At 37.6% G+C, this 25,254-nt stretch overlaps 1 protein-coding gene across 3 annotated transcripts in view; it reads right to left on the bottom strand.

The window, feature by feature from the left end:
• The window catches only part of atp8a1 (ATPase phospholipid transporting 8A1), a 107,678-nt gene that overhangs the window by 39,965 nt on the left and 42,459 nt on the right, over positions 1-25,254 (bottom strand). For all 3 annotated transcript variants that reach the window (XM_020923351.2, XM_055159196.1, XM_055159197.1), the window contains exons 12-24: positions 23,858-23,985; positions 22,752-22,829; positions 22,577-22,665; positions 18,511-18,583; positions 15,279-15,384; positions 14,421-14,503; positions 13,465-13,514; positions 12,713-12,782; positions 11,730-11,814; positions 10,942-11,081; positions 7,391-7,529; positions 4,696-4,760; positions 676-848 (exon numbers count right to left, since the gene is read on the bottom strand). In XM_020923351.2, coding sequence (XP_020779010.1) covers positions 676-848; positions 4,696-4,760; positions 7,391-7,529; positions 10,942-11,081; positions 11,730-11,814; positions 12,713-12,782; positions 13,465-13,514; positions 14,421-14,503; positions 15,279-15,384; positions 18,511-18,583; positions 22,577-22,665; positions 22,752-22,829; positions 23,858-23,985 — 1,279 coding nt within the window. The remainder of the gene's footprint in view (positions 1-675; positions 849-4,695; positions 4,761-7,390; positions 7,530-10,941; positions 11,082-11,729; positions 11,815-12,712; positions 12,783-13,464; positions 13,515-14,420; positions 14,504-15,278; positions 15,385-18,510; positions 18,584-22,576; positions 22,666-22,751; positions 22,830-23,857; positions 23,986-25,254) is intronic.

Genomic DNA, 25,254 nt, shown 5'->3' with positions numbered 1-25,254 from the left:
TGTGGATGAAAAGGAATAGAAAGAAGAATAAACTTGTAATGTCTGCCCCCTTATTACCAGGTGGTCAAGTTAACAGGTCAGATCTGTGGAGAGGCGATTTTGGCACCCCAGCCAACCCTCACTGTAAAAAAATTCAAATGCACGTTTTTTCAGGATTAAAAAAGATAAAACTGCAAGATGGCTACATTTATTTACATATATACATTTTAAAGCAGGTGGCTGACTCACCACCAGAAAAGTTACATGGTGCACCTTTAAGACGTATTGCTCAATCTGTAACTGTTGCTTCACTAAAATTACTTTATAACTTGAGGGGCAACCATCTTCCCACACTGAAGCTTTTTGTTGACCAAAGTTTTGCCTGTGATGGATAACCCAGAAAGTCTCTTGAGATTATATTGTAAACTGGAAGAAGACAGGATATATAATTGCTTGCAGAAGTAATGTTATAGAAATATTTGCGATTTGCCAGTAGTGTCCAAATTTTCAATTGCAATTTGATTGCAATAAATAAATGACTAATCTTAAAAGAATAAATAAATAAAAATCAATCTTGCATCCCTAAAATGTGTTGTCATTCTGAAAGTTACCATGTTGAAGTGCTTACAGAGTTGGCAACATATATGTACAATTTTTCTCATGGGAGGTTTATATTATTTGAGGAGTAAATCTTACCTGCAGCATATGACCGCTTTACAGGACAGGGCGAGGTCTAGGAAGTACTGTCTCACTCCAAACGTGAGCGCGTACTTTAACGTCTTCCCATCAATAATGAGAGCAAAGTCGTTTTCCTTGTACAGGGCATCCCCCAGCATTCCACAGTGATGGCTTAGGGTCTCCCGTGTGGCCTACGACAAAAATAAATAAACATTATAATGTAGTTTAAGTTGGCATAACACCCTATAATGGTAAAGATGTCTACTAAACATTTTAAAATAATTGGGGTTAATGACAACATTGTTCTTTCCTTGTTCAAGTTTCCTTGTTAAGTTCTTTGCTTGAAATACATACCATATGATTGATGTGGTGAAGCATTTGTATTGCATTATTTGCTGGTAAAATATTAAGGAGTACTCTCACTGCCAAATAACTCAACTTAAAGGGCCTATAAATCATGTATATGGCTTAAATACATAGTGTAAAGAACATTTAGAGAAAATAATGACTTGCAATGGTTGTAAGGATTAACACTAGGGCCATAGCCAAAAAGATGGACCCTGGAGGAGGCAGAGAATGGCTCATGTTTCAGATGATGAGTGAGAGTGGAAGAATTAAATATGACAAAAGCTTTAAGTGCATATGACAGGTTTCTGTTTTTCTAATTAGTACCTGGTTTGATGGGATAGTATCACACTTCAATATTTTACAAGTTTTTGTCAATGAAACAAGCACTAAACTGTTAATCTGAGACGATACATTTGATTTTATTTGTACATCATAGGTGACCACTGAGCTTGTTTGCTTCACATGTGCCACTGAAAAAGCTAATCTGATTGCAAGATCACATTTGGCTGGGCTTGAGACGCGACAAAGGGTGTGGGGTCCAGACTGATATCAATCTGTATAAAAATACAGAGAGATATCGTTCTGCATTTGCCAGGCAAGCAGTTTGTGAAAATAAAATCTGAAAAGAAAATGCAGGAAGTAGCGGTGAGTTCTAAAGCAGAATTCCACCCGAAAGTAGTTACAATTTATGTGTAAGGAACAATTTTTTTCAGGAAAATTAAACAGAAAGGTGTCTTAATTTATCTTTAATAGTCTAGTCCAGTTGGAATCACCTCTATGCATGTCACAGCTACTGCCCATGTCTAATCAAGAAGTAAAATTATAAACTCAAAAGTAGAAAAAACTAGGCACGATTTGAGCAAAATGTGTATAACCCGTCTTTGCACTTTGTTGGGTAGAGCTATGACATCACCATGGCATACATCTCTAAATCATTCACCAGATGCTGAAGTCATTACAATGACATCTGCACAGGTGAATTGGGTGTATATTTTCTTAACCATGACTATTGCATATTAAAATGTCATTACATGTGTCTGTCTAATGTTTTTAATTGCAAATGATACAACAAGAGAATTGGACTGATCTACATTAAACAAACAAGTTATAAAATGATTTATAACTTTCAATTGCATGAATAATAAAAATTCACACTGCAAGGTACAACGCTCAATGTGCTTGGCAGATGCTTAAACAGCTGTAATCATTAGAAAATATTGGCCACTAGCTCCAGTGAAAGCAGGAGGGGCCCAGGCTGGTGAAGGTCAGATATGTCAGCGCAGGCAGATTGTACCAATGGGACCGTACAATGTTCACTTGGCATAACAAAACTCTGAAACCCCAGCTTTAAGGAAATATTTGGAGAACGGAGCTTTAAGTTTCACAAAGCAGAGGAGGGAGAGAGACATGCAAAAGAGATGATGGATTAACAGAGGAGAGAGATTGAGCAAGAGGATACAAGCGCGGAGCAGCTGGGAGGATTTAGACATCCCTGGTGGGGCTAAGAGGGTAGGGCAAAGGACGGGCTGTAAAAGGCAGGAGATGTAACCAAAATTTATCTAACAAACTGTGTAGAAAAGGATCACTTAGTTTGGAGAAGTAATTTATCATGTGGTGTGTTAAGTAAAGTTTACCATTTCCTCAAGTGCAGCAGTTATTCCCCCCTCATTTCCACAGGGGAATTTTAGTGCTTATGCTGTATGTGTGTTCCTAAAGCCTTTTTGTTATGACTACAATGGCCAGTTTAGCCTGTGTGACTGTCTATGGTTTGGTATGTGGTGTCCATTCACAATCTACAAGAGCTGTCCAGAAAAACTGAGCTGCCTTCACTGTTGATATAGTCCTTGAGTGATACGGCCAACAGGACGTGACACTCAGGATGTGGAATCTGGACATTTGTGTGGAAGAAATGTCATCATCTGTCTCACATTTGGGGCACCCACGAGGAGAGTCTTAACTTAAGTTAGACATGATGTTCACAAATAAGGCAGGATTACTGCTTTGAGGTACGTGCCACTTCAAAAGGGCTTTTTTTTTTTTTTTACCGTAACTTCATGGTGGACATTGCACTACTTATTGCTTTGCCTGGAGTGTTCAATCGTATGAATTTAAATTTACAATCTACATGGAAAAATAGCAAGCGCCACCAGGCTAAAATTACAGATCATATCAGTGGACCAACAACAAAGCTCAAAATAAGAATGCATGTTTTTGAATAATAAAAACATCAACATTAAAATAAATCTAAATAAATGCCACACTGTGGGACATTCCAGGCAAAGCAATAACATGCAAATTGTAGTTTACAGCTTGATTTTGTCATTCATTCCTACAATTTGATCCATTTATTCAGGTTTTGGGCAAGCACAGACTTGGAGGTAGACACAAATTTTGATAATGTTGTGAATCTTGTTTTGAAGATATAAAAAAAATTTAATATTGAGAGTATCATCATCATTATAAAAACAATGCTGAAAGTTGATTGGTTTTACAGTAAAGTTATATTTATACACTTGAACATCAACTGTTACATATAAAGACATGTTTAACACAATTCTTTTGGACTGACAAAATATCGGGTGATTATTGATTGTTACTGATATCAGTATACTCCAAAAAATATCAATATTCATTTTTTGACCATTTCAGCCACTTCCATAACGCATTTTTTTCACTTCTGAAATACAGTGTAACTACAGCCAGTACCAACTTTGCTTTAAAAGTTCAGAATAGCGAAAAAATGTCATCTCCTCTATGATAACCAGCTAAAAACAACAAGAAACAAGCTTCAAAATTACTTGTTTGTGGCATGAGTGCACTAACATACACCACACATCAGGTACACACACACACAGACACACACACACACAGCTTTCTCTGCCTGATTTGGGAGCGCAGACTTTCCCCTTGTTTGCGTTCTAACAAACTGCCTTATATAAGCATCTGTTCAGGCACACAGGAATGGGAGCTGACATTTCAAAGAGCCCGCCTTACATACAATATGCACCAGCAGGCCCCGGATTTCTACCACTGGTTCCATTTATCACTGCAAATGAGTAGATGACAGAGTGAAGCCTGTCCGTCATCACCCTCGCGTACCCCCCGTCCCTCCCCCCTTCACATCCTCTGCCCCCGCGTGCTACAGACTCCACCGGGCTAGGTTTCAGCACCATCTGTGGATTGAGGGCTTAAGCCTTTTTTCTCTGCTCCCGGTGTTGGGACGTGCCCTTTGCAAATGTAGAAACAACAGACAAGACGGTCCTGCTGGGGGGTCAGCACTCTTCTCTGCTGGGTGTCTTAAATGCTTTAGTGGAGATTTGGGGATGTGTAGTGGGGCAGTGCTGTTCCAATGCTTCCTGCAGCTTCAGTCCTCTAGTTTTTTTAGTTATATCAGGGGTAGGGATAGGCCAAATCATAAAACTGGTGAAACATTGTAATATATATGGGGGAGTTATGAAACTTGGAATCCCGTGATATACTGCAGGCAGCTGATCTTCCTCTCAGTTGTGAGGGAGGCAGAGATTGCAGCAATTGCTATGGCTAAATTGTAGAGAAACTTACACATTGACTGTGGAGGGTATACAGAAATTTAAAAGGTGAATAATGTTATATTATATTCACATTTCTATTTCTTCTGATGTTTGATGGTCTGACAGAGTGTAAAATGAGAAAAGTCAAGACAATACTTACATCTAGAGTGTCTTCGTTGATCACAAGCATCCCCATGTTCTTGGTCAAAAGCTTGCAGGAATGTCCTAGGAGCAGACACACACAGTACATATGAGCTGCAGATTGTTATTGGGACATTTCTGTTTACCGGCTTTACCCTCATATTTTCTAAATGATAGATTATTATTGTCCTTGCGTGCTTAGCTTGTGTGTTGGACACAGCCTTTAAATATGCATGTACATGACTTAAAAATGCATTTATGTTTTACAGCCTGAAGTCACTGTCTGTGGGACATGAGTAATGAGTTTGGTTTACAAGGGTTTGTCAGTTTCCTGTTTTAATAGGCAGTTACAACTGTGGGCTGGCCAGCACAGCTCTCGGGGGAGAGCTCTTGGCTGGAACAGAGGCGGAGGGTCGCAACAAGGTGGTAGATGGTATCCCATTAGGGAAAAGAGAAATGTTCACTAACTAAACTCAGGCTTTCAGCTGGATCCCACAGTTATAGGTAGCGCTGCCATCTGTGGCACAACCACAGAATTTTTGTGGCCTTCCACACTTTGCTTCTGTCTGGAGAGTGCTTACTTTCCTTAAGGGGATCGCCACAGAGCAAATGTGCTATGGATACATGGGTGGCATTTTCAATGTGATATGGATAAAACATGTTCATTGTCAAGGTCAGAGTGAACACAGGACCTCACTGGGGTCATGCTGCATGCATGAAGGAAATGAGAGGGTTTCACCTTCAGGGCTCCAAACAGGGCTGGGTCTGGCTTCAGGGAATGTTGTTATAAGAGTAAAAGTGTAAAAGTCCAAAAATCTGCCAAAGTGTGGAAAACGTATAACCATCTCAACACTGTCTCTGTTCCTTCCCTTTGTCATTTCCTGTACCAGCCCTTCTGTTCAGTGTGCTTGCCTTCAGTTCACTTGACTCAAAAGCCTTTCATATGCTCAAAGCCAAACAAATACTGATCTCAGGGGATTCAAAAAATTCCTGATATCATTACTAATGGCATAGCTAAAACGCTCAGTTTCAGGAGCATATTCAAAAGTCAAAGTCAAAGAGTCCACATCTCTGGCACCAACCTGACTTATGCATTACATGTGTACACCTCAGTCAACAAGCCGGTGCTTTGGGACAGTGTCCCAGAGCAATCCTTCCTCCTCCCTCAGACAGTGTGTCAGAATATTGACTTTACATTATGCAAGGGTGGTTTGGGAACACACCAAACATGTTGAGTGTATAGTCTACGGTCTACAGAGCCTGGTGTGTCACTCAAATAGGAAGGCTGTTCTGTGTCAAAGTGATGCTTTAATATAGGACAACACTGCAGTGCCAAATGCGGCTTTCACTACCAAAACACAAAAAGAACATTTTAATGACTCATTGCAGCAATCTAGTTATATTGGTATAATTTTTCTATGAGTTAAATGTCAGAAAACAACATCAATATAAAGATGGAGATTTTACAGAGCTGCTCGGTAGAAAGACAGCCCAGAGAGCCTGTGCTTCTGCAGAGTTCTCTGGCTTTTGGCAGGGCCCACACAAAGGCCTGATTCAGTCGGCCGCAGAGGTAGGTAGTCTCAAAAGCAGCCACTCTTGGTATATATTTTTCTAAACTCTGTGTTAATATGTCAGGGGTATAGAAAGTTGATCTATTTGTAGTAGCTGGCCACATATTAGCCCATACAGCAGCAGTACGTTTTAAAGGTAGGTGTCACTTCTGGACCAACATTAGTAATGCCATCCTGATAAGATCTGTAACAGTAATATCTCCAGAGTGCCACATGTGTGAGAGGTGGAGTCTTGTGTGCATATGCATGTTATTTATTTCAGGTCTGTGAAGTCTGCTCATACATCATTTCATGTTTTGCAACCGATGCTTTAGCTAGATACGTGTGAGGAGGAAACCCTGTGCTGTCAGTAGTTTGTCCAGAGGAATGAAGAATGACCAAGTAACTGACTGCAGGACCTGTTCTGGACTGCGTTTCACCCAATAGTGTGGCATATCAAGTTAACTTATGATTTTCAGGTAAGGTTATAGTAACGGTAAGTGCACATGACAGGTTTTCATGGTTTTCTAATTATTACTTGGTTTGCTGGGACTATGTCTGTGGTAGATAGGCACCATAGTTTTATCACAGTAATCAGTTAAGTGGCAGCTTGTGAAAAAAGGTTGAGAAAAAAAGTCCAGAAATAAAGGAAATAAGGAAGTAACAGTGAGTTCTAATACGGAGAATCTCTACCAATGACCAATAATGAAAATTACATCCAAAATGCAGGGAGAATTTATGTGTAAGGAAAGCATTTTTCTGACAGTTTAAACTATTTTTATATTTTGTTTAGTCAAATCTAAATAGAATTAGGTTAACTGCACTATAGTGAAATGAGTACAGTACTTCAACCTTTTTACAACTTTCAGAGCTCAGAGTGTGTTTTGTCGTCAAGGAAATGCTGACACAATTACCATGCTAACCGTGCAGTTCCTGAATATCAGACAATAAAACTCTTTCAAATTAGATTCAGGCAGATGTTTTAGACTTCAAGACAAATTTCACTCAAATACATTAACAAGTTGGGCATAGGACTTTTAATTTAAGTCCAGTTTGTGACCGCGGTTTTGCTTGAACATTATTCAAGCATTGTGTCCAACAGAGAAGAGGTTTGTCTGCACTGGAAACTGCATTTCAGCTTGAGGCTCAAAGCACAGATCTCACCAATATTGATGGCTGTTTCCTGTTTGTCTCCAGTCAGGATCCAGATCTTGATGTCGGCTTTGATCAGCGTCTCTATGGTTTCGGGAACTTTGTCTTGGAGTTTGTCTTCGATAGCTGTGGCTCCTAGCAGCTGTAGGTTCTACAAACAAACATGGACAAAGTGAGTAGAAACCAGTACCAGATTTTGTCTTGAATTCAGAGCATCCCAATGATAAGTCTGCAGTCACGGTAAAGCTAACAATAACTAGCATGCCACCATATACTTCCTGATACACGGAAAATAAAACGCTTTATAATTACATGTAGACACCACACAACAGACTTATTTTAGCCTCAAGATCCACTTATACAATATACCATAGAGACAACACAATTTTGCTCAAATACATGGGAAAAAATTGCATACAGGGCCTTTAATTAAGAACCCTTTAAATCGTCCCTGAAATATGTGAGCCAGAATTATGTCAGTGTTGTGTGTTTTGACTCCAATCAGCAGCTCTTGTTTATTACCCAAAAGAGAGTACAGCGGTTTGGGATCAGTGGCTATGTTTACAAGCACACCAAAAATATGATCATTGTCTGATTTCTGGAATTATCAGATTGTTGATATGCCATGTAAACAGTTGCATGAGAGAAATCTGATTTCTTAAAGATTGTTCACACCTGTGCAAGTTTTGACAAGGAAAATTAAACAAAAAAGGGCAAAATAATGTGGTAACAAAAATGAAAAATAAAATGTTAAATATGGAAAGAGTTCATTAACTAAATCAAGTTTGATTATCAGTCTACATCTACAATGCTCAAAAAGCTCTGTTTCACCTTGTGGTGCCATGAAGTGGTAGTTTAAGTTAACAGCTACTGTATCTTTACCTTTAGTTCAGGAGAGACTGGAAATTTCAGGGCTGAAATCATTCAAATTATTCTACTGAAAGTGTATGGAGTTTAAAAACACAGTGATGCACTTCCTGTATTACCACATGGCATCACAAGGTAAAACACTGTTTTCTGTTTGAGAGAAGAACTCTCCCTGAATTTGCAGGATTTGTGTGTTTAACATGTGTGAATGAAACAAAACTCTAGGTATGTTTTTGATGAGGAAACAACAACATAGATCAGAAAATAGCGTGATATTGGCTCTTTAAAACGTTACTGTACTTTGTCTTCTAAAAATCAGATCTAATAATTGCGTGATCTGATTTTTACTGGCCATGTAAATATACCCAGTGTGTTAATTAAGTGGGAGGAAGCTCTTTGAATCGTCATATGTCACTGAAACATGTGAACCAGGATTATGTCATTGCCGAATGTTTCGCCTCTAATCAGCTGCTCTTGTTTATTACCCAAAAAGTTCACTAGCGGTTTGGGATCATTGATGCACCACATACTTCCACCCAAAACATACTACGGGTGTTTTCCTAGGAAATAAAGCAGTTCATCAGGGCGCGTTGTGGGGTCACGTAGCCCTATCACACAACTCAGGCCATGACAAAACACAGGGTGAAAGAGAGACGAGAACCAGCAGCAGAAAGAAAGTGAAAGCAAGGCCCTGACTCATTTTAAGCAATTAACTATAAATTAAGATAAACAATACACTGTCTGCTTAGCTATAATTTGCCATTTGTAAATTAGTATAAGGGTTGTTTGAGGAATATTTATGTGGTGGGAACAGCTTGGATCATGATTTCAGCCTGAAGTCAGGGTGGGACTAACAAGTAAAATACATGTAATTTATGAAGTGGTAATAGTAGATCAGTGGAGAGTTTTATAGTGAACAAGGAATCCCTGCAGCTAAAGCAAATAAAAAGTTCAGGTTTTTATTCTCTGAAGGGACACTAAACCCTAATGTAGACATGTGTATTTATTATAGTAGTTTTAAAAATATGTCAAGCTTTTATTTCATTATTACTGGGCCAGTGTCTGTCTAACATATTGTGAATGTAACCCAATCATCAAAATATCAAAATAAACTTCAAATTTATTGTACTGTTGAACAATATAATTTCTCCTTCACTTGAACCTGACATTTGAAGGTCGGGAGTGGAGTTGCTTTGGCTGTAATGTTCCACGCATACCCTCTACTTTACTTTTGTTCAATTACATGTTTTTTATTGCTAAAACTGTGCATTCAGCCTCGCCTCTCCACAGATCAGTAACATGTCCAGGTAGAATGCCCTGCTTGATTCCATTAAGATTGATCAATTTAATGCGATACTGCAGAACAGACAGACAAAGTGACAGGTAGGTGACACTCTACCAAAAAGGTTACACAGTGCAACTTAAAATTGTAAAAAATAAAATAAAATAAAATGAAAATAAAATAAAATAATGACCATAATAAAATAAATACATTACTGGTAGATAGAGACAACAAAAATTATGACTGCGTGCTGGATCCAAAGACAAAAATTGTGCAAAAGAAGAAAGAGATTCACTCTGCAGTTCTTTGAAGCTCCCAGGGAATCTCTTCTTTTGCATAATAAATACATACAAATAAAAATTAAAAAAAGAATAAAATAATGAAAAATGTAATGTTCACAAACTTCAATACTTTGACTCCCATACATAGAGAATCTGATGAGTTTTAACTAAAGCTCCAGTGCTCCACCCTGTGGCCAAACACAGGGTGTTTACTGTACTGTAGATGCCCCCCAAACTGAACCTCAAACATTGGCATCAGTTTTTCTTAACGGGCAACGGACACTGAACTTTCTTTTAAGAAACATTTAAGTGCATTTCATGATTGATTACCTCCATTTGTTTTGGGCAGCCATGAGCTACCATGAAGGACATGCCAAGTGCTTGATTTACGACTGTGGCTTCCTGTGTTTGACGACCGCTTCCACTCAGACCTACCTCACACTAAACCCAATCTACCTGCTGCCTAAATCTTCAGACCTCATCACAACATAAACATTACATTTCTCACATGTTCAGATGTGCAGGTGTGATACGGCAGCTTGTTTCCTCTTTCAACTAACAGCAAAAATAAAGTCTGCACATTTCTCATTTTCAGGCTTACATGCTCTACACATCTATTTTAGCGTTGTTGTGAGACTGAAATTTCAAATCTGATTTTAACACCAGAGAAAGGCCCAAAACTGATTGAGATTTCCAATAATTTCTCACACAAATCTTTTAACATTACCTCACGATCTTATCCTAGTTCCAAACACCAATCTAGAAACTATTCAGGAAAGGTCAAACTTTGTCCAATTTATAAATGGTTTAGTATTTTTACTTTTTACTAGCTTAGCACTGATTAGTATTTGGGTATATGATTTTTTTTTTACTCGCTTTTTATTTTTAAATAATATATTATTTTAATATATTTATAATTGCATGCAATCATTTTTAAGCAATCATGTGCTAGAGTCTGTATTGTCTAATAAACAGTAATGATTATCAAAACACAATTACAATTGATTGAATAGTCGACAAGTCACAATTACACTGTTTAATTAATATAGACCTATTGACAATCTTAGTCTATTTGTCCACCCTCTGGTATTTCTCCTTGTATTGTATGTTAAATAAAAAGCAATTTGACAAACCTTTTCAATGAGTTCGTAGCTCTCCTCCATCTTCAGTGCTCTGTTTTGCAGTGATGTACAGGCCCGGTGATGGATTTCTTGCCAATGCTTGTAGGACGACTCACTGATCTCAGTCACAGCAAAGCAAAGGGTACGCAGCCCTGGGTAAAACAAAATAATTACAAATATTGTTTAATTTTTTTTTTTTATTATTATTATTAAAGTTTCTCTAGGTAACCTTTCTGGGGGGGCATTTATTCAACCAGTATTATTTTCCTCTCCACAGACCTGACTTGTAACTTTCTGTGACATTATCTGCTTGTCTCCATATGTAAGTTTAATGTCATACTATGAGATTTTATTCCAGGCAAAGAAAAACATCTCTATGGAGACAAGCAGGTGACAGACCGTCCTCCAGAAAGTTACATAACGCAAGTTTAGTCACCTGACCTCATATAATCTGTGCAGCCATATAAAACACTTCAGTCTGGTGAGTAAAAACGCTGTGCTATTTAAAATCCAATCCATAGGGCGACAATCCGTGCGTGCTATTTTTAGCTCTCATCAGCTATTCTGGATGACATCATTTTGCCGATGTCTCACAAGGGGGCAGTATAGACACAAAGAAGAGACCGATGCGGCTCTCCCTAATGCCTTTGCCTAGACCTCATTACCATAAGCCTCAAACAACTAAATAAATGAATGTATTCAGTTTCTGTCACATTCCTACAAATTATTATTCATGTAAACTACTAACACAGATGTATTCACCCAAGAGATATTTGTAGACAGTATATTTGCTCACTCACCTTCTGTGGCAAACTGTTCTAGATGTTTCAATGTGATCTCTTTATACCGGGAACTGTCTGCGAGACGGTCGTAAATCACGGTGTCCTGGACAGAGGGAAACGGGTACTGGTTACACAAACCTCCAAAAAGCTAGAGGAGACATTAGACGACATAGAAAAGAGTGTCTTTGGATGACTTTCACCAAGACTGAAGTGACATTCACTACACTTCAGAAATGAGGATGATTACCAAGCACTCATAGAGATTTATCAGGACCTGTTATACTACTGAAAGTGGATTATGGCAAATATGACATACTCTTAAAGGTGCATTATGAAACTTTTCTGGGGGAACTGCCATCTTAATATCTCCAACAGGATGTTGTTGCTTACGCAAGAATAAGATGAGTAATCTTTTATTTGACCTGGAGTGATTCAGTGTAGAGTTACCTAAACAAGAATGTTCCACAGTCCGACTTTAAACACTGAGAGAAGCTTGTACCACCACCAGGCCAAGCAAGAATTAATATATTTTTTACAATATATATATTTTTTACAACAATAATACCTGCAATTGAATAAATGCAAGATAGATAAGTTTAATGCCATTCTGTGGAAAATTTTAGGTCAGTCTATATCATCTTATAGTGACTAGCAGGAGGCAGATCCCAATCAGAACCTGAAAAAATGTACCGCTGAGTTACAGCTTAGCACTGTCTTATATGAGAAGTCAAAATATAAGAATCTCCAAACTATAGGGGTAAAAATGTTTATGAAAATTATTTGTAGGGTTTTACTATAATACCTTTACCCATGGCTGTTTTTCACTATAATCCAAAATCATCAACTTTTCATCAAAACTTCATTACAATTTACAGACGATAATACATGATGCTCTTGCCATATTAAAAGAGGATCTAGAGAAAAGTGGATACTGGGCAAAGAGCATTTAACACTGTGGGATGGCCTGTCATGTGTTGCCATGGTGAGAGACAGACACTCACAGCTCCTTTGCAGTAGAGCCGTATCTTCCCAGATGGGGTGCGCATGATGACGGACATTCTCTTCCTGGCACTGTCACATCACAGAGGGAGACAAAGAGGGATGGGATGAGAACAAGTCATGACCTGTTACTGAGGTGTTTAAGCTGCTACAGTTAAGAACCACATACATTTTGAAATTTTTCAGTAGTAGTATATGGTGTCATTTCCTTGGGTTACAGGAATAGTAATTTAAAGTGCATATGATGGGTTACACAACACATTCCACTAAAATATTCTGAGCAGAATTACTATTATTATATTAGTACATTATATCAAAAGTATCATACCTAGTTTTTGCTAGTTTCAACATTTTGGTGAAGTCTGTAATTTTACTTTCAGGTGACATGCACCATGTCCCAATTCGAGGACTGCAGCCATCAAATTGGGACACAGCTATGGGCATCAGATGTGACCTATGTAGAGGTCAAAGTATTGTAAACAAGGTTTGTTTTGTTAAATGAATGTGTATATAGTCAAAAAGATGTGTTCATGCACATAAACTGTCCCTTCATTTTGGATGGAATTTTGTGTATTGATGACAGAGGGTTTTCTATGAGGGACTCATAGAAACACCGGACTAGTGTAAAATTATGATAAATCACCACAGGTACTATCCCACCAAACTAAGCAATAATTAGAAAAATCTGAAAACATGGCATATGCACTTTAGGTACAATTTTTACAATATGGCCATTGTCTGCCATCCAACTGACCTTGTAAACTCCAACACATGAAGCAGTTCATACTTCTCTTCTTTTCCTACCTAAAAAGGGGAAACATTAACTCTATTAATATACTGTGGCAGTGACATAGTATCTTAATAACATGAACTAACCCTGCAACCTTATTACAATCAAACCTAATTTTAGTCTGTATGCGTTTATCAGTTTGTAGTCCTAATGTAATGGCTATAATGGCAGGGGAATAACAAGGTAAAATTCAATTAACATCCCTTATTCCAGAAAGTGCTGGGTACAAGATAGAGCAATTAAAGAAGGGCATGGCTTAGAGAGGCCTATTAAAAGGTGCAAAACAGAGCAAACATTTTGAAGACGCGGTGACTCAAAATAGATAAGTGGTTTTGGTCTTTGTGCTTTTGCTTCAGTGAGTGCAATCTTTGTGTCAGCCAATTAAGAGAATAATAGGAAGATTGACCTGAGTATAGACAGGACACCCCGTGCACCTGCTAGCAACTTAATAACAGTGTTTATACTGTAAACTCTTTCTATGTGGCTGCTTGCATAAAATACTTCACTTCCGGAGGTGGGTAGATACATTCAGTTACATTTACTACTACTTACTTTAGACTAAAATTGTAATTCTCAGAGTAGTTTTGAGACACTGTGTTAAATGTAACAAATTATTTGAAAATTTGTTTTCCTGATATGATTTAGTTTTGTAGTGTGTTTCGACCAAACTGAATCATTATATATATATATATATATATATATATATATATATATATATATATATATATATATATATATATATATATATATATATATATATATTATATATATACGCTCTGGAGTAAATTGTTTTTTCTGGCTTCTCTACCCCAACTCTTTGCACTACTGGTTGTTTATGCATGTTTATGTTACATTCTATGAGCAAACTGCAACGTTATAAAGCCATGTTGTTCTGTGAAACTCAAAAAAATATAACTTACAATGTCCACGATAACGCTGTCTGGAGTTCTACCAGAGAACACAAATCCAAGGTTGCGTGCAGCCCGGACCAGAGCGCCTTCATCTACAAAGAGACACTTTTTTAATAGATTGAAAAGGTTGTAAGTGGACACTGAGGTCTGGTTAGGTGGTGCAGCACAGAAAGTAGGCCTTTGTATTTAGCGCACAAACTGGTTCATGTGGACAGAATGATGACAATGAGGGCACAAGTGAAATCAGTGGACCAGGTACATTATGTTCCAGCATGAGGTTGCCAATGGGGGAGAAAAGGCTCTCTGCTTATAGTTTTATCATTTATATTTGCCATTTTAAAGTCAGACAGTGCAGCAGAAACCAGAAGTTTACAGTGGAATTTTTAAGCATTCCATTAACAAAAATATTAATTTATAGCATGTGATCTTAGGAATAGTTTTCATTTGTTCACAGTATTAGCATCAGTAAGATAAAGCACAATCTGGCAACATTTTGAATGTTCTTGTTTAATCAAAAAGGTCCCTAATATAATTTACAAAAAAATCTGTATTTTCATTTTCATTAATGTTTCCATGTGGACCAGCTCTACTATAGACCAATCTAAAACAACTAAGAAAGGTCTAACTGTGATTAAGTGATTCTTTTCCCCAATATGTGTTAAAATTAGGATAGTTTTAGTATCAATTAATATCTGATTATTGATATTTTTAAAGACATTTTCACTAATCTTTGGGAGTTGTGCAATTTTTGTGTAACTGTCTCATCTTTCCAAATGAGTGTTATGTGAGCGAGATTATCTGACAATTGAAAAGAAATAAAACTGCTGTTATTTAACTTCTCTTGGTCAGTTTCCAAAGTGGGGTTACCTGGAGACGCGGCCTGGTAGGTGATTGTATCATCAGAGCGCTCTGGTACTGCAGTGTGACAGATGGCCATCATAGTCATGAAGTCCAGGATGACAGCAGCTGTGGGCTAGCGAAGGAGAGAGGGCACAGGGATTTTTAGAGCTCTGCCATAAAAACATGTCACAACATAAGGGAACAAAACCACCTGGAAAGACTGATAGAAAGTGTTTGGAATATCTCAGTATAGCTCAATGTTGACAAGACAGAGGGTTCTGCACAACCTAATCGAAAACACAATTACAATAGGCGCACCCATCACAGTGCAAACACTGCAATCATTTAAGCAATAGAATGTAGAAGGTTCTCTTATCATAGGATGAATATTCTAATAATAGAAGATAAGCTTTTTCTTTAATAAAGAATGTATTTGCCTAAATACATTAAACAAGAAAGTCTGTCCACACAGTTGCGGTGCAATTAAAATGGTGCTGTGTGTCATGGCAACCATGCTGGAGTAATAAAGGGGAGAATGAATGAAGTTGGGAGGGAGGGCATATCAAAGGGCCCTTGTAAATGAAAGTACACATAGTCTATTACTGTCCAGGTGGCAGTGGGAGCCCTATCTGCCTCCTAGCTGCATGCTAATCCGCTATGGGTTGACAGGTATCCTCTGAAGGACATGTCAGCATATGCTCTACAGTACATGCATGTGTGTGCGTGTGCATGGGGTGTGTGTGTGTGTGTGTGTGTGTGTGTGTGTGTGTGTGTGTGTGTGTGGGTGTGTGTGTGTGTGTGTGGGTGTGTGTGTGTGTGTGTGTATACACAGTACAGTGTTACATTGAACAGAGGTGTCATTGAGTGAGGATATTTATAAGAGATTATATGGCTTATGCTTTATGTCAGTTGTTGGTCCTTTCACACAGTTGAAGGTGCACTATATAACTTTTCTGGAGAAGGGAATGTCACTGCTTGTCTTAGAGGTGTATTTATTGCTCCAAAAACAAATTGAAAACATGTTTTCTAACTGGGATCACACCAGTCCACAAGTCTGACCTACAACCTGGTGTTATCTTGTTTCTTGTATCTTGTTTCAGACCAGATACTTACTTTGAAATGTACTTTATTTTTGGGGGGATCTCAGCCAATAAGCTCATCCACTTCAGTGTATCATTGGGTACAAACCATGTGTTTACCAAATATGATAATATGAAGAATATGGACAAAGAATCATTATCAATGTTAATAGTAAATACTACATAAACTCACATTTTGCCACTGGGCAAGTTATTATAAGTGTTATGTTTTGGGCTATACTTAAATAAAATACACATTGAGGGCAGAGATAAACAGGGTACAGAGGGCAGGACATGTTGAGAGCTCCTGATAGCACAATTAGATGTGACAGCTAATACTGCGCTGCCAGCTCTCGCCCCCACGGACTCCTGGGTAATGTGTGTCACGGCAACACTGACAGACAATCATCGCTGCCGACATGTCCAGATAGAGACAGAGGAAGGGTCAAGCAGAGAGAAAGGAAGAAGGGGGAGCGGTCAAACACAATATTCTAACAGGGCTGGATCTCTGTGGGTGGAAAACACAACCAAAGAATCAACACGAGACAACCACAGGGGATCCTTGTAATAGTGGGTGCACTTAATTTTGCTGTTCAGAAGTTTGCCACCCCCTCACCACTGCATCAACACTACTCCTACAGCGAGCCTGCAGCTAAACCAACTGCTAATGATAAACACTTTTAATGCTATAGCAAGTACGAGCCCAAAGCTACAAGGGTAAGTAAGTATGAACTGAGAGCATATGGTGTTAAGAACTTGGAGTATAAAAAACACATCCAGAAATAGACTTGTGAACTAAATGTGATAAATGAAACAAGAACTAATTGGTTGGAAGAAGGACATTGGTATTACACTCCAGAATGTACCAGAAAATTTAAGGAAGAAAAGAAACATATAGGCTTGATATGAGTGATGGGCTGATATGTTTTGTCATATCCAATGGCAATAGCAATGTTTTTTTAATCTAGAGCAGCTGATTTTGTCACCTATATTGGTGGTTTTCAAATTCAAGAATCTCTGGCTCTACAAAACACCCAGAGCCCTTTCCCACTGTAAACCTAAAAGAGAGCAGTAGCTACTGTACTTAAGTGTTCTAATAAAGCACCAATCTAAAACTTAAAATAAATATCAGCCTAAGCTGGAGCTAAGAATATACCCATTGTCACTGACTCGGTATCCAGTAGTAATAATATTAATAACTTCATAAATAATAAGAATACAACTGACATAATCACTGTTAGACACAACACTTTCAGTATACAAAATATCAATACACAAAAACTATCAATATACAAACACAAAATGCTCCAGGCTTTATGCAACATGTGGACATTTTGGACTGTCATAACAGACCTAACCTCCCAGTGGGCTCCTTACTTCCCCTGGTGCACTACTGTTTATAATTAGATGTGACATTCATTCTCTACCAGAGCGCTGGCTGACGCACAGTGACACAGTCAGCCAATCAATCTGTCTTTGCCATTTCATTCATTATGGCAGGTGGTATTTACTTATTTTTATCTTTTAACAGTTTTTTGACGTTGATTTACACACTGAAAAATGTTTAAGACAAAATTTTACCATCTGATTAGTAATAAAGATATACACAGAGCTGGGAAGTAACTAAAATGCACCAGGAACTAGTATTCAGAATCATAATTTTAAGAACATTTACTCTTTCATTTAGTGGTATTCAGAGTATAGTTACTTTTCAAAAATCAAAGGAAAACATTGAAGTACTCATAGTCCACAGTATAAACTTGTATATCTTGCCTTTATTCAATTACAGATTTTTAATGAATCAAAAATACCTTGAAAAATATGTATTCTTTACTGTAAGTTATCGATGAATATAGATATGTTTAACTTTAATGCTATATTGTGGAAAATTACAGGAAAATTAACTATATATTCATGGAGAAAAAAGGTGTCAGACTCCACTCAAAAAGTTACGCAATGCTCCTTTAAATTGAATGTAAACTCCATACATCAGGATGTATTACAAAATACATTTTAATGCAATTCAGTATTCTGAATCTTTCCCAAGTATTCTTCACAAATACACTGCAAATACAACATGTGCCAAAAACATTAAACTTCTAGCATTACAAGGAGATTCACTGGTTTGAATGTGGCTTTAGATAACAGTGCCAACCATGGGAAGACCTGACATGACTTACGTGATGACTTTGGAGGTTTTCCAGTAAGCTCGGGTCATTAAATCCTGCCTCATCTGAAGAGTGAGAGCTGTGCCTGGAAAGAGGAGATGGAAAAGTCAACACAAAACCATGTTTGATGTTTAAAGAGCCCATATTACACAGTTTTCTGAGCTGTAATAATGTTGTTTTCCTCATTACAAACATACCTGGAGTTGTGTTTTGTTTCATTCACACATGTTTAACAAGCCCTGCATATTTAGGCTGTGTTCTTCTCTCAAGCAGATAACAATCTTTTCCAACTTGTGATGTCATGTGGTAGTACAGGAAGTGCTCCAATGTGTTTTTAAACTCCATACACTTTCAATAGAATCATCTGGGTGGTAATAAAAGGTTGTTAACGTGAAAACTACCACTTCTTGACATCACAAGGTGGAACAGAGCATTTTGAGCTTTGGGAATGTAGACAGACTAATAATAAAACGTTACTCAAGCATGTGTGAATGAAATAAAACACAACTCCATATAAGTTATTGATGAGGTAACAAAATTATAACATGACTTAAAGCTCACAAGAGTCAATTTAGCCTAATAAAGGACCTTTGCTCATTAATAAGATAAGATACGCTAGGAGTTGGGTCAAGCTGGAATACACAAATAAATTAGATTAAGAAATCATTAATTGATGATATGATATGAAAAATAGATTGAGATGGGTAGTAGTCAGTTACATTTACTAAGAATAAAATTCAAATTTTTGGACTAGTTTTCAGACATCATATGTCTACTTCTATTTTACAGTACTCTTACTTGAGAAAACGTTTTTGATTACTCTTCCCACTGTGAGTCTACAAGTGATCCCTCCTTGGACCACTTCTTTATTTCTACTTTTGACTACTCTACCCACCTCTGATAATAGGCTGTTAACACCTATAGCTTGCCAATGGATTAATGATGAAATACAATGCTACATTCTTTGCAACATGAATTACAAAAAAAGGACAATTTACACAAGAAAACACCACTGTCTCAGTCAACAAGCAGAGCTAAACAGGGTTAGAAAAAGGGCAGCATTGCTCATTAAAAGCCAGGCACAAGACATTATTGTATACATTTGAAGATGCAAGTATAGGAGGGTAACGTGTAACAAACATATGCATCAGTTATCAAGGACAACAAATGAACAAACATGTGTGTATATATAGCACATAGTTATTTAACTCAATAAAGCAGTATTATTACAGTATTAAGAAAGCCCTGAGCTCTTGAGCGCTGTAACTCAACGTGATGATCAACTTAATGAAATTTTAAGCTACAGGGCTGTGTGAAGAGGACACTAAGTTATTGATTGTCTGCCAGCACATGGAGGTCCTGTCACTATAGAAACAAGGGTACAGGCTGTTCACAGCCAAGACAAAGGACCTCTGACACACCATGCAATTGTGTTTGTTAGAAATCAGTTTTAAAACTGCAACATTCCTATGAAGATCACCTTAAAATTCAGACTCTTAGTTTGGCTTTAGGGTTAAAAAAATCATGTATGTCTATGGATGTTATACTTTAATTTTCTAATAACGCGAGGGTGGGGAAAGAGGATAAAACTATTTTCCAAGCACTCAAGTTCCAAATGCAGGACAATACAGGATTACTCAAACATGCATGAATCAGTCAAAAGTTAATTATGACATAACATGGTCAAAAGCTCATTAAAATCTGTTGTACATCTATCCCTTTTAAGTCCTTTTCTCTAGTCTGGGGACTGTCGTAGAAAAGCAATGTTTATTATTGGATCTCACTCATCTTTACGTTTTGAGCCAACAATAAAATCAGAAAAAATAAACAGCAAGGCAACACATGCTTTCTATTGGAGGAACATCTTAAACCAAAAATATTTCAAATGTGGACATCATAGGCATTAACAGGTCCAAATCCCCCGTGCAAAATGGATAGGACACACCCATGCTCTCACTGCAGACCCTAACACTCAGAAGTAGGACTGTGTGTGAGAGCAAGAGAGAAGAAAGGAGAAGTGGGTGTGAGCCCAGCAGCTAAAAACTATGCACAGTGCTATTTTTAAAAGAGAATTTACTTGAAGTAAATAAAATGTTTTAGGCCAATAAACAAAACAACTTATTGCATGAACTTCATACATCTGTTACTGTACCTGGGAATTCACAGCTAGTAACAGCATCATATTTCATTCCATTACAAACAGACTCACAGCCCACACAGACACACACAAATGCACATTTACATTTGATTCATAGTAAGTTCCCACAATGCAAAGCATCACTGAACACATCACAGAAGCAGAGAAATTGGGTCACTGTTTTGCAACCATCTTACCAGTCCTCCTCTGCAAAACTACCATCGTCAGGCTCTGGCACATGACTGTAGGAGTGAAGGTGGGAGAGTAAAACCATAAGAGCTACTGCTAACATGAGGAAGTGTGTGTACTTGGGCAGCTCCAATGTATAATCCAAACACGGAGGGGGACAAACAGGTTTGTGCTGGATATTTAGAAAAGATACAGTCATCCCTCAGCTCAAGAATGAAACATCATTACTTTCACATGTCGCTGGGAGACTAACTCCAATGCAGGCTTTTGTGAGCTCTGAGGCTGGAGCATGTGCTCCAGTGAACATTATAGGCCTTCAACAATTTAGGCTCATTTAACTCATACTCTCGGCTTGTTCTCACACTCAAAAATTGCAATCTGCAAAAATAGATATTTATAATAATGATGATTATGCCATTATGTATAGTTTGAATGTCACTCAGACCAATCCAACAATGCCCAGGAGGGCCTTCTCTGCTTATGATTATTATTATTAATTACTGTCTAAACCACTGGGGAAGGCAGGATTAATAACAGTGGTGAGAAAAACAACAATCAACAGCATGTCTCTGGAGCAGATTACAACCACACATTATACATTTGTTACTCATGCACAGTACCCACACCACTCTAAAACATACTTGCACTGCAATGTAATAAAAACAACATCCATTAATGATATGTATTCATTATTTTCTCAGACCATTTTTGAGGCACAAATGTATAGTAAATACTACTAACACAATGCAAAACAGCTTTGCCTCATTAGAACACATCATTCACTCCTGCTTTCAAATACTCATCCATATTTATCACCTGCACAAGAGAGCCTTTGAAAGGATAAAAAAACAGCCCCAAATACAGTCCAGCTATATTTAAAGCACAAAAATACTTTACTGTTTACAATTTAAAAAAAAAAAAAAAAAAAAAAAAAAACTTTGCAGAATATCATTATCAGCATGTACATTATGGCTTTACACTCAGAACAAGACCAAAACGTGCACTGTGGATAGTACTACATTACATAGAGAAAGATCTAGATAAAACTGTCTTTGTCCTCCCCCTCACACTTCATCAATCACGCTCTTAATTGAATCCTAATGGGATTCATCACATCGTGTCACGGCTGTACTCCTCTGCAGGAATACTTCAGTGAACCCACTGAAGCATTGTGGAAAAATGATTATATTTTTAAATAATTAAGAATCTGCTCTTGCTCAGATTGCTCAGGATTTCATAGTAACCTGGCTAGTCACAGTGTCTTTGCAATCATATTCCAGGACCAAAAAAGGCTTAATTTCCGCTAGAGGATTCTTGTCAGACGAATCAGCGCGCAAGTGGAGGGGATTCAAGATGCAGTCATTCACCATTTGAATTTCATATCAAACATTTAATAGTGACGCATCTCTATAAGAAATTCTTTTTAAAGGATGGGTTTTTGCCATGAAGAAAATGGGTAACACAGCACATATCTTTAATTTGTTTACTCTGCACCAGTTAAACTCTTATCTATATAGAACGTATTGAGAATCACAGTAGCATTATGCCAAAAGGCTACCATTAAAGTCCAGCCAAAAATATCTAGCATGGCATATACACCTGTACTGTAGTAAACTTAATCTACTATTGAAAGGGGCAGCAGTGAAAAATAAGGAAAAGGGAGGAGAAAAAGCAGATTTGCTGAGACTAACAATGCTTTAAAAGAAGATAAAGGAAAGCAACAGGATAGATTGGGGTTATAAAAACACATACCCATATGCCACTCCAGCAATGGTGCATTTCTTGAACTGCATCACATTGCAAGTCAAAGTGCCTGTCTTGTCAGAGAAGATATATTTCACCTGTAAAGAAAGAGGGGTGAAAATAAATGAGAAACCTTGAAATTAAGTCTTAAAAGGAGAATATAAACAATCTTGTGCATGGTTACCTGGCCTAATTCTTCATTTAAATTCGAAGTTCGAGCCATAGCAGGTGTGTTTGTAGGTTCGTAGAGCATATCAGTGTCCTGGAATCACATAAATATGGTTAGTGGTTGTGGTTATGGTTATTGAAATTGTATTAATACAGAGGCATCGTGCACATTCAGTGGGTGAAAAAAGTTGAGGTGGTTGAAATAATTCATCATTATATTGAATTGAGATCCAGTGACCTCATCATGATCTGCCAGCTTCGACAGATATATAGTGTCTACTTTTACTTCATCCAGTCCCGATATTGGTCAGTCTCCCTTACAGTATGATTTGACTGAGCTAAGCAATGTGTGAACTGTCGAAGGAAATGACATTTCCTTTGAAACTTGTAGTCAGCATTAGCTCCTGCTGAACATTTGTTGTTGGGGGTTGACAATATAGACAAAAAAAAAAAAAAGATCTAGAACTAGATAGAGCTCAGTAATAATATTCAGATATTTAAAAAATGCATGAGGAATGTACTAAAACCTGCCAGTAAATGTCTCAGTTGAGGGTCAAGCATCGCACAAAACTTGACCATATGGTTTAATCACAAAGAGCAAAAATATCACTTTACATTTGGTAACTCGATATTTAAAGGTGTAATGTTTAACCTTTCTGGTTCAGGGTCCGTCACCTACTTGTCTCCATGGAGGAAGCCTAGAATGTTCCACAGTATGCATTTCATTTATTTATCTCCATGGAGACAACCTTTGGGCCAAATGACAGGTCAGATCTGTGGAGAGGTGACCCCTATTTACAATGAGAATGTTTTTTTTTTTTTTTTAGATTTTAAGTGATAAAAAGACCTGTTTCCGAATAAATGCATGATGGATAAGTTTAATGTCATACTGTGGAACATTTCAGGCTAAAATATTACATTTTCATGAAGACAAGCTGGTAGCGGACACCACAGCAGAAAAGTTCATCTTGCACCTTTACATTTTGAGTATTTCCAACATTGCGATATAATAAATTTGGTGATATATTTGTTGCCATTGTAGAAATTGTACAGCTAAATGCAAAATTTTTAATTTTAAATAAAAGAATACTTAAAAGCAATTATCTCACTCTTTAAACTCACCCAATTGATGAAGAAGGCCTGGATGAACTTGATGACCTCCAGCGTGACCAGAAGGCTGATGGGGATCAGGTTGTTGAACAAGATGATGAAGGTGAGAAAGTTGAGGCCAAAGTTAGCTGCTCCGCCGTCTACGAGGGAGTGAGTTTTGAACAAAAGGAGTAGTAACAGAAAACAACTCATCAGTACTGTTATACAAACACAGGTTAGCTTAATGAAAATGCCCAAAGCTACTTCCAGCTAATGTTTGCCATTAGCCCACTCTGGGTAATGTTTGAGGCTAACGTCATGCATTAGCTAGAATTAACCATTTCTTCCACCCAACCTCATCCTCTTAGAGCTCAACCAATTAGCAGTCCAATTTAATGTACCCTGAATTCAAAGTAGCCAAAAGGGACTTGGGAATTTCAAAGTCATTAGTATCACAGCAGCAGCCTTGACATCCAGCATGATCCAGGCAATGAATTTCACAAAGCACTAATGCAAAAAAAAAAGTCCCCCAAAAGCCCCCAAATCAACTGGATATGATCACCATGTACCCCAGTGACACCCCACATAGAAACAGGAGGGAGGTGAGTTACCTTTCCACAGCTTGCAGGTAAAACTGTTACCTTCTCAAGCCTTGATCTTAGCATTGCAGGTTGAGAAGGGGTTGAGAGTGCATCCCCGTAATAGGTAAATTTGCGAAAATCAAAACAAAGAAGGGATGGCACAACAAAAGTGGCGAATGAAGCTACTGCTACAACACATAATGGTGGGATTACTAGTCTGAAGTGGGGAGGAAGACAGACATATCAGATGCTCTCAAGACAAAAGGGGGGAGATTCAGTCCATAGCACATTCACAACCAACAAATTGTGAAAAAGGGTGGGTGGTTTAGGCCAGGAACAATTTGTAGTTTAATATAATTGAATTACATTGGAGATACTGATTTGTTAAGTTATAAAAATCTTGCATGCAAAATTGAACAAAATTGAACAATGACATTTAACCAAACCATTAATGCAAGATATTAGTACACTGTTTTGACTAAATATTTAGCAAATATTAATACCTCAAAATTCTTATTTAAAATTTCATAAATTTCACAGTAAGAGTGCAAGCTACACACAGTTCCTTTTAATCTTCTGAGATGCACAAATTGGCATCAAGTAAATCTGAGTAAATATTATATGCGTACAAAAACTATTCCATCAGAATCAAGATCAGCATTTTACAAACTGCGATGTCAGCAAGTTTGTGATGAATTCACAGTCCTACTTAGCTAGTGGTGCAGAGGGCATCAACATTATTCACTTGTGCCCCTGGTGACCATAAAGTGAAGTTGTCACAATGTAAAAACATAGTGCCTGCTAAGACCAGTGTCAGCAATGGGTCAAAGTCAAATTAATTATTCACTA

The sequence above is a fragment of the Boleophthalmus pectinirostris genome, unplaced genomic scaffold, assembly GCF_026225935.1.
Source record: "Boleophthalmus pectinirostris isolate CB_2022bp ecotype Guang Dong unplaced genomic scaffold, ASM2622593v1 HiC_scaffold_23, whole genome shotgun sequence".
NCBI lineage: Eukaryota > Metazoa > Chordata > Actinopteri > Gobiiformes > Gobiidae > Boleophthalmus > Boleophthalmus pectinirostris.
This window is presented reverse-complemented; position numbering and strand designations above follow the sequence as displayed.